Raw genomic sequence first — 14,080 nt, forward strand, 5'->3', positions numbered from 1 at the left:
TGCAGTGTACCCAAGAGCTTCTTGGTGGATGCTGCAGTGTACCCAAGAGCTTCTTGGTGGATGCTGCAGTGTACCCAAGAGCTTCTTGGTGGATGCTGCAGTGTACCCAAGAGCTTCTTGGTGGATGCTGCAGTGTACCCAAGAGCTTCTTGGTGGATGCTGCAGTGTACCCAAGAGCTTCTTGGTGGATGCTGCAGTGTACCCAAGAGCTTCTTGGTGGATGCTGCAGTGTACCCAAGCGGTATCGAGAGCAACTGCTTACATGCGCATTACCACACCACTATGTCTCCCTGTCATGGCTTTTGCGCCATCAGTACAGATATCAACACATCTTAAACACCAAAGTCCATTTGATGTAACAAAGCTGTCCAGTACTTTAAACATATCCTCTCATGTTGTCCTGGTTTCCAGTGGTTTGCAGAAGAGGATGACTTCCTTAATTGACCCTCCATAATCGTAACGGACAAATAACAGCAGCTGTGCCAGGCCCGCCACGTCTGTTGACTCATCCAACTGTAACATAGAATTCACTGTCTTGTATGCGAAGCAGTAATTGTTTCAAAACATCTCCTGCCATGTCACTGATGCATTGTGAAACAGTGATGTTTGATGAGGGCGTTGTCTGTATAGTTTTTGTTGGCCTTTCCCCCAGCATTGTCCCAGCCATATCCGTGGCAGCAGGAAGATTTAAGTCCTTCACAGTAGCATGGGGCTCACCTGTCCTAGCCACTTGGTAGCTCACCATATAAGACGCTTCTAGCCCCTTGTTATTGGTATCTGTTGCATTTATACATGTCCTACTACTTTTATTTATTTATTTTTCTTTTAAAAAATCAGAATCACATTTTTATTTGGCATACCCCCCGACGGCATACCCCAGTTTGGGAATAAATGCACTGACGGATTAAATGTGTACCCCTAACAACATACACACCCACACACTCCTCCCTCTCTCTCCACCCTGGCCTCAGACTAGATGTAACATGGTAAAAGTAAATCTGTGAAGCTGAAATTAGTCTGATATGTTATGTTTGTTATGGTTACATAAGACAGAAGAAGGTTACTTAAGCCAAAAAATCGAAAGGAGGGAGGTTGGACAGGGAGAATGGGTGGGCGTTTAACGTAAATGTCTTGCAACCCAAAGGTTGAGTGTTCGAATAACATCACAGACAACTTTAGCATTTTAGCTAATTTGCAACTATTTAAAATATATTTTACTGCTTTGCCACTACTTAGCATGTTAGCTACCCTTCCCTTAACCCTAACCATAACCTTAACCCTAACCTTAACCCCAGTTCCTAATCTTAACCAGACACCTAGCCACCTAGCTAACGTTAGCTACAACAAATTGTCATTTGTAACGTATCAGACGAAATGGATGATAATCTATAGCGGCGGTGTAGTAGTGAGTGATAGATGAAGGTAAAACACAACATCAACACATTAACACCCCTTATCCCTTAACCCTCACCTCTCACCTGACCATATTTACAGTTAGACATTGACATCTGGGCCCAAAAAAACACTTTTGAAATGGATAAACTGAAATATAGCATTCTTTGACAAGTTCAGGTAGTACCTGCTCATTTTTAAAGATTTTTCCCCCATTTGCTCCAACTGAACAAACAACTCTGGCCTCTCAGACAGTCATAAATCAGCCTGAAGGTGCTGCTCATATTTCTTTGTGTTTATGTCTGTTTCTATGTGTCTGTTTTTTTTGTGCAGATGAACTAGATCTGTCTGAAGCTGTTGAACCAGGTAAGAATGGACTGTCAGTACCAAACATTTCCGCTTTCCCTCCTACATTTATAAGACTGCAGTTTTCTGGTGAACCAGTAAAGTTAGTTTACTATAGAAGTAGAGACACAGTTTGACTGTGTTTGAGAAGCTCTGATGTCAGACTTTAGTGAGCTGGTTTTTATTCATTTCAGGTCTAGCTCACCTGCCACTGCTGCTCTTAAAGCTAGGCCTACAACCCTGGAGTCACAGATACCACATGTCTATACAGTGTGCAATGCTACTTTAGTCCTGTAGTCCTTTATTCACCTCTCCTCCCTCTTCCCTGACAATACCTGTCTCACCTCCCCTCCCTCTTCCCTGACAACACCTGTCTCACCTCTCCTCCCTCTTCCCTGACAACACCTGTCTCACCTCCCCTCCCTCTTCCCTGACAACACCTGTCTCACCTCCCCTCCCTCTTCCCTGACAACACCTGTCTCACCTCTCCTCCCTCTTCCCTGATAACACCTGTCTCACCTCCCCTCCCTCTTCCCTGACAACACCTGTCTCACCTCTCCTCCCTGTCCCTGACAACACTTGTCTCACCTCCCCTCCCTCTTCCCTGACAACACCTGTCTCACCTCTCCTCCCTCTTCCCTGAAAACACCTGTCTCACCTCCCCTCCCTCTTCCCTGACAACACCTGTCTCACCTCTCCTCCCTCTTCCCTGACAACACCTGTCTCACCTCTCCTCCCTCTTCCCTGACAACACCTGTCTCACCTCCCCTCCCTCTTCCCTGACAACACCTGTCTCACCTCCCCTCCCTCTTCCCTGACAACACGTCTCACCTCTCCTCCCTGTCCCTGACAACACCTGTCTCATCCCCCCTCCCCTGACAACACCTGTCTCACCTCTCCTCCCTCTTCCCTGACAACACCTGTCTCACCTCTCCTCCCTGTCCCTGACAACACCTGTCTCACCTCTCCTCCCTCTTCCCTGACAACACCTGTCTCACCTCCCCGCCCTCTTCCCTGACAACACCTGTCTCACCTCTCCTCCCTCTTCCCTGACAACACCTGTCTCACCTGTCCTCCCTCTTCCCTGACATCACCTGTCTCACCTCCCCTCCCTCTTCCCTGACAACACCTCTCTCACCTCCCCTCCCTCTTCCCTGACAACACCTGTCTCACCTCTCCTCCCTCTTCCCTGACAACACCTGTCTCACCTCTCCTCCCTCTTCCCTGACAACACCTGTCTCACCTCTCCTCCCTCTTCCCTGACAACACCTGTCTCACCTCTCCTCCCTCTTCCTGACAACACCTGTCTCACCTCCCCTCCCTCTTCCCTGACAACACCTGTCTCACCTCTCCTCCCTTTCCCCCGACAACACCTGTCTCACCCCTCCTCCCTTTCCCCTGACAAAACCTGTCTCACCTCTCCTCAGTCCTTCCTTTTACAGAGGCGGAGCCTGAAACACCAGCAGAGAGCGAGCCCACGGAGGAGAAGACAGGTGAGAGTCTCAACGGCCTGTGTGACTAAGCACGTGTTTTTATGTGTGTGTGTGTGTTTCAGGGGGAAGGGCTAGTTTGGCTTTACATGCCACACTAAAGTTGACACCACATCGTTGATAAATGAAAAGTAATTGTTTTAATGAACTGAAACAGGGGGAGATTTGGATCTGGAGGACGCTATAGCTGAGAATGAGGAAGACATACCCGCGGGAGGGAAGAGGCGCAGCGGGGGCTCAGTTGGTTAGTATCTTATACTGCTGCTGATAGGGGCTACAACACATGTAGTATGGAACTGGGCAAGAACAGTTGGCTCCAGCACAGTATAGAACCAGACAAATGTCTGTTAACTGAAACTGACACTTGATATAATAATGGGAACATTTCTACATCATTACGCTTTGTCCGATTGATTACATTCTGATATACAGTTAGATATGGAGCCTCTATGGATGAGTCAGAAAACAGCTTTTACAATATATTAACTGCTCAGGGCTCATTGTGGTCTATGACCAATAAAGTGACTAATATAGACTAATGAGTCACATGCAGGAGGTTTATCATGCTCCAACATGAGACAGGCCTTCAGGTGCTGCAGCTTACAGACAGACATTTCCAGTCATGAATGACTCACATTCACTATGATCCATATGCAAATATACACTTGGTTAAGTGAAGTACGTGTGTGTGAGTGTTTGCATGTAGATTTGTCCTTTCCAACCGGTTAGAGCAGAAACTCTATAGCAGTAAATACCTTCAGGGCATCAACTAGATTACCGACTGGATTTGAATAATGCCTCCCCCTTCTCTTTTTCCAGCCCATGCAGCAGAAGCAGAAGGTAAAGGCCTTGCTTCCCCTAATGATATATTATGTCAATAATCGGGGGGTGTACGTGTGTGTTTTATTTGTGTGTGTGTTATGTGAATAATTGTCTGTTTCTTTGATTTTATTTATTCTAATCAGGCACAGCTGAAACTCAAGGTGAGTCCTGCTCCCTCACTCTCTGTCTCTCTCTCCAATGTGTGTGTTCTGGATGTTTCCATACTGTGGAATAGTTTCTAGTTTCCATACTGTGGAATAGTTTCAAGTTTCCATACTGTGGAATAGTTTCTAGTTTCCATACTGTGGAATAGTTTGGTTTCCATACTGTGGAATAGTTTATAGTTTCCATACTGTGGAATAGTTTATAGTTTCCATACTGTAGACTAGTTTCTAGTTTCCATACTGTAGAATAGTTTCTAGTTTCCATACTGTGGAATACTTTCTAGTTTCCATACTGTGGAAAAGTTTCTGGTTTCCATACTGTTGAATAGTTTGGTTTCCATACTGTAGAATAGTTTCTAGTTTCCATACTGTAGAATAGTTTCTAGTTCCCGTACTGTAGAATAGTTTCTAGTTTCCGTACTGTAGAATAGTTTCTAGTTTCCATACTGTGGAATAGTTTATAGTTTCCATATTGTCGAATAGGTCCTAGTTTCCAAACTGTGGAATAGTTTCTAATGTTCATACTGTGGAATAGTTTAGAGTTTCCATACCGTAGAGTAGTTTCTAGTTTCCATACTGTAGAGTACTTTCTAATTGTAATACTGTAGAATAGCTTCCAGTTTCTATACTGTGGAATAGTTTGGTTTCCATACTGTGGAATAATTTCTAGATTCCATATTGTGGAATAGTTTGGTTTCCATACTGTGGAATAGTTTATAGTTTCCATACTGTGGAATAGTTTATAGTTTCCATACTGTGGAATAGTTTATAGTTTCCATACTGTAGACTAGTTTCTAGTTTCCATACTGTAGAATAGTTTCTAGTTTCCATACTGTGGAATACTTTCTAGTTTCCATACTGTGGAAAAGTTTCTGGTTTCCATACTGTTGAATAGTTTGGTTTCCATACTGTAGAATAGTTTCTAGTTTCCATACTGTAGAATAGTTTCTAGTTTCCGTACTGTAGAATAGTTTCTAGTTTCCGTACTGTAGAATAGTTTCTAGTTTCCATACTGTGGAATAGTTTATAGTTTCCATATTGTCGAATAGGTCCTAGTTTCCAAACTGTGGAATAGTTTCTAATGTTCATACTGTGGAATAGTTTAGAGTTTCCATACCGTAGAGTAGTTTCTAGTTTCCATACTGTAGAGTACTTTCTAATTGTAATACTGTAGAATAGCTTCCAGTTTCTATACTGTGGAATAGTTTGGTTTCCATACTGTGGAATAATTTCTAGATTCCATATTGTGGAATAGTTTGGTTTCCATACTGTGGAATAGTTTCTAGTTTCCATACTGTGGAATAGTTTCTAGTTTCCATACTGTGGAATAGTTTCTAGTTTCCATAATGTAGAATAGTTTGGTTTCCATGCTGTGGAATAGTTTCTAGTTTCCATACTGTAGAGTAGTTTCTAGTTTCCATACTGTGGAATAGTTTCTAGTTTCCATACTGTGGAATAGTTTCTAGTTTCCATACTGTGGAATAGTTTCTAGTTTCCATACTGTGGAATAGTTTCTAGTTTCCATACTGTGGAATAGTTGCTAGTTTCCATACTGTGGAATAGTTTCTAGTTTCCATACTGTGGAATAGTTTCTAGTTTCCATACTGTAGAATAGTTTCTAGTTTCCATACTGTAGAATAGTTTCTAGTTTCCATACTGTATAATAGTTTCTAGTTTCCATACTGTAGAATAGTTTCTAGTTTCCATACTGTAGAATAGTTTCTAGTTTCCATACTGTAGAATAGTTTCTAGTTTCCATACTGTAGAATAGTTTCTAGTTTCCATACTGTAGAATAGTTTCTAGTTTCCATACTGTAGAATAGTTTCTAGTTTCCATACTGTAGAATAGTTTCTAGTTTCCATACTGTAGAATAGTTTCTAGTTTCCATACTGTAGAATAGTTTCTAGTTTCCATACTGTAGAATAGTTTCTAGTTTCCATACTGTAGAATAGTTTCTAGTTTCCATACTGTAGAATAGTTTCTAGTTTCCATACTGTAGAATAGTTTCTAGTTTCCATACTGTAGAATAGTTTCTAGTTTCCATACTGTAGAATAGTTTCTAGTTTCCATACTGTAGAATAGTTTCTAGTTTCCATACTGTAGAATAGTTTCTAGTTTCCATACTGTAGAATAGTTTCTAGTTTCCATACTGTAGAATAGTTTCTAGTTTCCATACTGTAGACTAGTTTCTAGTTTCCATACTGTAGAATAGTTTCTAGTTTCCATACTGTAGAATAGTTTCTAGTTTCCATACTGTAGAATAGTTTCTAGTTTCCATACTGTGTAGAATAGTTTCTAGTTTCCATACTGTAGAATAGTTTCTTGTTTCCATACTGTAGAATAGTTTCTAGTTTCCATACTGTAGAATAGTTTCTAGTTTCCATACTGTAGAATAGTTTCTAGTTTCCATACTGTAGAATAGTTTCTAGTTTCCATACTGTAGAATAGTTTCTAGTTTCCATACTGTAGAATAGTTTCTAGTTTCCATACTGTAGACTAGTTTCTAGTTTCCATACTGTAGAATAGTTTCTAGTTTCCATACTGTAGAATAGTTTCTAGTTTCCATACTGTAGACTAGTTTCTAGTTTCCATACTGTAGAATAGTTTCTAGTTTCCATACTGTGGAATAGTTTCTAGTTTCCATACTGTGGAATAGTTTCTAGTTTCCATACTGTGGAATAGTTTCTAGTTTCCATACTGTGGAATAGTTTCTAGTTTCCATACTGTAGAATAGTTTCTAGTTTCCATACTGTGGAATAGTTTCTAGTTTCCATACTGTAGAATAGTTTCTAGTTTCCATACTGTAGAATAGTTTCTAGTTTCCATACTGTAGAATAGTTTCTAGTTTCCATACTGTAGACTAGTTTCTAGTTTCCATACTGTAGACTAGTTTCTAGTTTCCATACTGTAGAATAGTTTCTAGTTTCCATACTGTAGAATAGTTTCTAGTTTCCATACTGTAGAATAGTTTCTAGTTTCCATACTGTAGAATAGTTTCTAGTTTCCATATTGTAGAATAGTTTCTGGTTTCCATACTGTAGAATAGTTTCTAGTTTCCATACTGTAGAATAGTTTCTAGTTTCCATACTGTAGAATAGTTTCTAGTTTCCATACTGTAGAATAGTTTCTAGTTTCCATACTGTAGAATAGTTTCTAGTTTCCATATTGTAGAATAGTTTCTAGTTTCCATACTGTAGAATAGTTTCTAGTTTCCATACTGTAGACTAGTTTCTAGTTTCCATACTGTAGAATAGTTTCTAGTTTCCATACTGTAGAATAGTTTCTAGTTTCCATACTGTAGAATAGTTTCTAGTTTCCATACTGTAGAATAGTTTCTAGTTTCCATACTGTAGAATAGTTTCTAGTTTCCATACTGTAGAATAGTTTCTAGTTTCCATACTGTAGAATAGTTTCTAGTTTCCATACTGTGGAATAGTTTCTAGTTTCCATACTGTAGAATAGTTTCTAGTTTCCATACTGTAGAATAGTTTCTAGTTTCCATACTGTAGAATAGTTTCTAGTTTCCATACTGTAGAATAGTTTCTAGTCTCCATACTGTGGAATAGTTTATAGTTTCCATACTGTAGAATAGTTTCTAGTTTCCATACTGTAGAATAGTTTCTAGTTTCCATACTGTAGAATAGTTTCTAGTTTCCATACTGTAGAATAGTTTCTAGTTTCTAGTTTCTAGTTTCCATACTGTAGAATAGTTTCTAGTTTCCATACTGTAGAATAGTTTCGAGTTTCCATACTGTAGACTAGTTTCTAGTTTCCATACTGTAGAATAGTTTCTAGTTTCCATACTGTAGAATAGTTTCTAGTTTCCATATTGTAGAATAGTTTGGTTTCCATACTGTAGAATAGTTTCTAGTTTCCATACTGTAGACTAGTTTCTAGTTTCCATACTGTAGAATAGTTTCTAGTTTCCATACTGTAGAATAGTTTCTAGTTTCCATACTGTAGAATAGTTTCTAGTTTCCATATTGTAGAATAGTTTCTGGTTTCCATACTGTAGAATAGTTTCTTGTTTCCATACTGTAGAATAGTTTCTAGTTTCCATACTGTAGAATAGTTTCTAGTTTCCATACTGTAGAATAGTTTCTAGTTTCCATACTGTAGAATAGTTTGGTTTCCATACTGTAGAATAGTTTCTAGTTTCCATACTGTAGACTAGTTTCTAGTTTCCATACTGTAGACTAGTTTCTAGTTTCCATACTGTAGAATAGTTTCTAGTTTCCATACTGTAGAATAGTTTCTAGTTTCCATACTGTAGAATAGTTTCTAGTTTCCATACTGTAGAATAGTTTCTAGTTTCCATACTGTAGAATAGTTTTAGTTTCCATACTGTAGAATAGTTTCTAGTTTCCATACTGTAGAATTGTTTCTAGTTTTCATACTGTAGACTAGTTTCTAGTTTCCATACTGTAGAATAGTTTCTAGTTTCCATACTCTAGAATAGTTTCTAGTTTCCATACTGTAGAATAGTTTCTAGTTTCCATACTGTAGAATAGTTTCTAGTTTCCATACTGTGGAATAGTTTCTAGTTTCCATACTGTGGAATAGTTTCTAGTTTCCATACTGTAGAATAGTTTCTAGTTTCCATACTGCGGAATAGTTTCTAGTTTCCATACTGTAGAATAGTTTCTAGTTTCCATACTGTGGAATAGTTTATAGTTTCCATACTGTAGAATAGTTTCTAGTTTCCATACTGTAGAATAGTTTCTAGTTTCCATACTGTAGAATAGTTTATAGTTTCCATACTGTAGAATAGTTTCTAGTTTCCATACTGTAGAATAGTTTCTAGCTTCCATACTGTAGAATAGTTTCTAGTTTCCATACTGTAGACTAGTTTCTAGTTTCCGTACTGTAGAATAGTTTCTAGTTTCCATACTGTAGAATAGTTTCTAGTTTCCATATTGTAGAATAGTTTGGTTTCCATACTGTAGAATAGTTTCTAGTTTCCATACTGTAGACTAGTTTCTAGTTTCCATACTGTAGAATAGTTTCTAGTTTCCATACTGTAGAATAGTTTCTAGTTTCCATACTGTAGAATAGTTTCTAGTTTCCATATTGTAGAATAGTTTCTGGTTTCCATACTGTAGAATAGTTTCTTGTTTCCATACTGTAGAATAGTTTCTAGTTTCCATACTGTAGAATAGTTTCTAGTTTCCATACTGTAGAATAGTTTCTAGTTTCCATACTGTAGAATAGTTTGGTTTCCATACTGTAGAATAGTTTCTAGTTTCCATACTGTAGACTAGTTTCTAGTTTCCATACTGTAGAATAGTTTAGTTTCCATACTGTAGAATAGTTTCTAGTTTCCATACTGTAGACTAGTTTCTAGTTTCCATACTGTAGAATAGTTTCTAGTTTCCATACTGTAGAATAGTTTCTAGTTTCCATACTTTAGAATAGTTTCTAGTTTCCATACAGTAGAATAGTTTTGGTTTCCATACTGTAGACTAGTTTCTAGTTTCCATACTGTAGAATTGTTTCTAGTATTCATACTGTAGAATAGTTTCTAGTTTCCATACTGTAGAATAGTTTCTAGTTTCCATACTGTAGAATAGTTTGGTTTCCATACTGTAGAATAGTTTCTAGTTTCCATACTGTAGACTAGTTTCTAGTTTCCATACTGTAGAATAGTTTGGTTTCCATACTGTAGAATAGTTTCTAGTTTCCATACTGTAGACTAGTTTCTAGTTTCCTAGTTTCTAGTTTCCATACTGTGGAATAGTTTCTAGTTTCCATACTGTGGAATAGTTTCTAGTTTCCATACTGTGTAATAGTTGCTAGTTTCCATACTGTGGAATAGTTTCTAGTTTCCATACTGTAGAATAGTTTCTAGTTTCCATACTGTGGAATAGTTTCTAGTTTCCATACTGTGGAATAGTTTCTAGTTTCCATACTGTGGAATAGTTTCTAGTCTCCATACTGTGGAATAGTTTCTAGTTACCATACTGTAGACTAGTTTCTAGTTTCCATACTGTAGAATAGTTTCTAGTTTCCATACTGTAGAATAGTTTCTAGTTTCCATACTGTAGAATAGTTTCTAGTTTCCATACTGTAGACTAGTTTCTAGTTTCCATACTGTAGACTAGTTTCTAGTTTCCATACTGTATAATAGTTTCTAGTTTCCATACTGTAGAATAGTTTCTAGTTTCCATACTGTAGAATAGTTCCTAGTTTCCATACTGTAGACTAGTTTCTAGTTTCCATACTGTAGAATAGTTTATAGTTTCCATACTGTAGAATAGTTTCTAGTTTCCATACAGTAGAATAGTTTCTAGTTTCCATACTGTAGACTAGTTTCTAGTTTCCATACTGTAGAATAGTTTCTAGTTTCCATATTGTAGATTAGTTTCTAGTTTCCATACTGTAGAATAGTTTCTAGTTTCCATACTGTAGACTAGTTTCTAGTTTCCATACTGTAGACTAGTTTCTAGTTTCCATACTGTAGACTAGTTTCTAGTTTCCATACTGTAGACTAGTTTCTAGTTTCCATACTGTAGACTAGTTTCTAGTTTCCATACTGTAGAATAGTTTCTAGTTTCCATACTGTAGAATAGTTTCTAGTTTCCATACTGTAGACTAGTTTCTAGTTTCTGTACTGTAGAATAGTTTCTAGTTTCCGTACTGTAGAATAGTTTCTAGTTTCCGTACTGTAGAATAGTTTCTAGTTTCCATACTGTAGAATAGTTTCTAGTTTCCATACTGTAGAATAGTTTCTAGTTTCCATACTGTAGAATAGTTTCTAGTTTCCATACTGTAGAATAGTTTGGTTTCCATACTGTAGAATAGTTTCTAGTTTCCATACTGTAGACTAGTTTCTAGTTTCCATACTGTAGAATAGTTTGGTTTCCATACTGTAGAATAGTTTCTAGTTTCCATACTGTAGACTAGTTTCTAGTTTCCATACTGTAGACTAGTTTCTAGTTTCCATACTGTAGAATAGTTTCTAGTTTCCATACTGTAGACTAGTTTCTAGTTTCCATACTGTAGACTAGTTTCTAGTTTCCATACTGTAGACTAGTTTCTAGTTTCCATACTGTAGAATAGTTTCTAGTTTCCATACTGTAGACTAGTTTCTAGTTTCCATACTGTAGAATAGTTTCTAGTTTCATACAGTAGAATAGTTTCTAGTTTCCATACTGTAGACTAGTTTCTAGTTTCCATACTGTAGAATAGTTTCTAGTTTCCATACTGTAGATTAGTTTCTAGTTTCCATACTGTAGAATAGTTTCTAGTTTCCATACTGTAGACTAGTTTCTAGTTTCCATACTGTAGACTAGTTTCTAGTTTCCATACTGTAGACTAGTTTCTAGTTTCCATACTGTAGACTAGTTTCTAGTTTCCATACTGTAGAATAGTTTCTAGCTTCCATACTGTAGAATAGTTTCTAGTTTCCATACTGTAGACTAGTTTCTAGTTTCTGTACTGTAGAATAGTTTCTAGTTTCCATACTGTAGAATAGTTTCTAGTTTCCATACTGTAGACTAGTTTCTAGTTTCTGTACTGTATAATAGTTTCTAGTTTCCATACTGTAGAATAGTTTCTAGTTTCCATACTGTAGAATAGTTTCTAGTTTCCATACTGTAGACTAGTTTCTAGTTTCCATACTGTAGACTAGTTTCTAGTTTCCATACTGTAGACTAGTTTCTAGTTTCCATACTGTAGAATAGTTTCTAGTTTCCATACTGTAGACTAGTTTCTAGTTTCCATACTGTAGAATAGTTTCTAGTTTCCATACTGTAGAATAGTTTCTAGTTTCCATACTGTAGACTAGTTTCTAGTTTCCATACTGTAGAATAGTTTCTAGTTTCCATATTGTAGATTAGTTTCTAGTTTCCATACTGTAGAATAGTTTCTAGTTTCCATACTGTAGACTAGTTTCTAGTTTCCATACTGTAGACTAGTTTCTAGTTTCCATACTGTAGACTAGTTTCTAGTTTCCATACTGTAGACTAGTTTCTAGTTTCCATACTGTAGAATAGTTTCTAGTTTCCATACTGTAGACTAGTTTCTAGTTTCTGTACTGTAGAATAGTTTCTAGTTTCCATACTGTAGAATAGTTTCTAGTTTCCATACTGTAGAATAGTTTCTAGTTTCCATACTGTAGAATAGTTTCTAGTTTCCATACTGTAGAATAGTTTCTAGTTTCCATACTGTAGAATAGTTTCTAGTTTCCATACTGTAGAATAGTTTCTAGTTTCCATACTGTAGAATAGTTTCTGGTTTCCATACTGTAGAATAGTTTCTAGTTTCCATACTGTAGACTAGTTTCTAGTTTCCATACTGTAGAATAGTTTTAGTTTCCATACTGTAGAATAGTTTCTAGTTTCCATACTGTAGACTAGTTTCTAGTTTCCATACTGTAGAATAGTTTCTAGTTTCCATACTGTAGAATAGTTTCTAGTTTCCATACTGTAGAATAGTTTCTAGTTTCCATACTGTAGAATAGTTTCTAGTTTCCATACTGTAGAATAGTTTCTAGTTTCCATACTGTAGAATAGTTTCTAGTTTCCATACTGTAGAATAGTTTCTAGTTTCCATACTGTAGAATAGTTTCTAGTTTCCATACTGTAGAATAGTTTGGTTTCCATACTGTAGAATAGTTTCTAGTTTCCATACTGTAGAATAGTTTTTAGTTTCCATACTGTAGAATAGTTTCTAGTTTCCATACTGTAGAATAGTTTCTAGTTTCCATACTGTAGAATAGTTTCTAGTTTCCATACTGTAGAATAGTTTCTAGTTTCCATACTGTAGACTAGTTTCTAGTTTCCATACTGTAGACTAGTTTCTAGTTTCCATACTGTAGACTAGTTTCTAGTTTCCATACCGTAGAATAGTTTCTAGTTTCCATACTGTAGACTAGTTTCTAGTTTCCATACTGTAGAATAGTTTATAGTTTCCATACTGTAGAATAGTTTCTAGTTTCCATACTGTAGAATAGTTTCTAGTTTCCATACTGTAGACTAGTTTCTAGTTTCCATACTGTAGAATAGTTTCTAGTTTCCATACTGTAGAATAGTTTCTAGTTTCCATACTGTAGAATAGTTTCTAGTTTCCATACTGTAGACTAGTTTCTAGTTTCCATACTGTAGACTAGTTTCTAGTTTCCATACTAGTTTCCATACTGTAGTTTCTAGTTTCATACTGTAGAATAGTTTCTAGTTTCCATACTGTAGAATAGTTTCTAGTTTCCATACTGTAGAATAGTTTTAGTTTCCATACTGTAGAATAGTTTCTAGTTTCCATACTGTAGACTAGTTTCTAGTTTCCATACTGTAGAATAGTTTCTAGTTTCCATACTGTAGAATAGTTTCTAGTTTCCATACTGTAGACTAGTTTCTAGTTTCCATACTGTAGAATAGTTTCTAGTTTCCATACTGTGGAATAGTTTCTAGTTTCCATACTGTGGAATAGTTTCTAGTTTCCATACTGTGTAATAGTTGCTAGTTTCCATACTGTGGAATAGTTTCTAGTTTCCATACTGTAGAATAGTTTCTAGTTTCCATACTGTAGAATAGTTTCTAGTTTCCATACTGTAGAATAGTTTCTAGTTTCCATACTGTGGAATAGTTTCTAGTCTCCATACTGTGGAATAGTTTCTAGTTACCATACTGTAGACTAGTTTCTAGTTTCCATACTGTAGAATAGTTTCTAGTTTCCATACTGTAGAATACTTTCTAGTTTCCATACTGTAGAATAGTTTCTAGTTTCCATACTGTAGACTAGTTTCTAGTTTCCATACTGTAGACTAGTTTCTAGTTTCCATACTGTATAATAGTTTCTAGTTTCCATACCGTAGAATAGTTTCTAGTTTCCATACTGTAGAATAGTTTCTAGTTTCCATACTGTAGACT

At 36.7% G+C, this 14,080-nt stretch overlaps 1 protein-coding gene and 1 long non-coding RNA gene across 9 annotated transcripts in view; one reads left to right on the forward strand and one right to left on the reverse strand.

Moving 5' to 3' along the window:
* Positions 1-14,080, forward strand: part of LOC118366828 (serine-aspartate repeat-containing protein I) — a 43,576-nt gene that overhangs the window by 8,632 nt on the left and 20,864 nt on the right. For 2 of the 3 annotated variants that reach the window (XM_035749571.2, XM_035749570.2), the window contains 5 exons: positions 1,726-1,758; positions 3,165-3,230; positions 3,385-3,471; positions 4,047-4,067; positions 4,193-4,210. In XM_035749571.2, coding sequence (XP_035605464.1) covers positions 1,726-1,758; positions 3,165-3,230; positions 3,385-3,471; positions 4,047-4,067; positions 4,193-4,210 — 225 coding nt within the window. The remainder of the gene's footprint in view (positions 1-1,725; positions 1,759-3,164; positions 3,231-3,384; positions 3,472-4,046; positions 4,068-4,192; positions 4,211-14,080) is intronic. The other variant, XM_035749572.2, reaches the window with a different exon arrangement.
* LOC127915067 (uncharacterized) lies at positions 1,773-3,168 on the reverse strand. 6 transcript variants are annotated; one of them, XR_008090092.1, is made up of 4 exons: positions 3,041-3,154; positions 2,832-3,006; positions 2,692-2,796; positions 1,773-2,526 (listed from the first exon to the last, which is right to left on the reverse strand). It is a non-coding gene; the product is annotated as an uncharacterized LOC127915067 (long non-coding RNA). The 6 variants fall into 6 exon arrangements; XR_008090090.1 differs by adding an exon at positions 2,623-2,657 and having other exon boundaries at positions 1,773-2,491; positions 2,692-3,006; XR_008090088.1 differs by adding an exon at positions 2,623-2,657 and having other exon boundaries at positions 2,692-3,006.

The sequence above is a fragment of the Oncorhynchus keta genome, chromosome 34 (genome assembly GCF_023373465.1).
Source record: "Oncorhynchus keta strain PuntledgeMale-10-30-2019 chromosome 34, Oket_V2, whole genome shotgun sequence".
Taxonomy (NCBI): domain Eukaryota; kingdom Metazoa; phylum Chordata; class Actinopteri; order Salmoniformes; family Salmonidae; genus Oncorhynchus; species Oncorhynchus keta.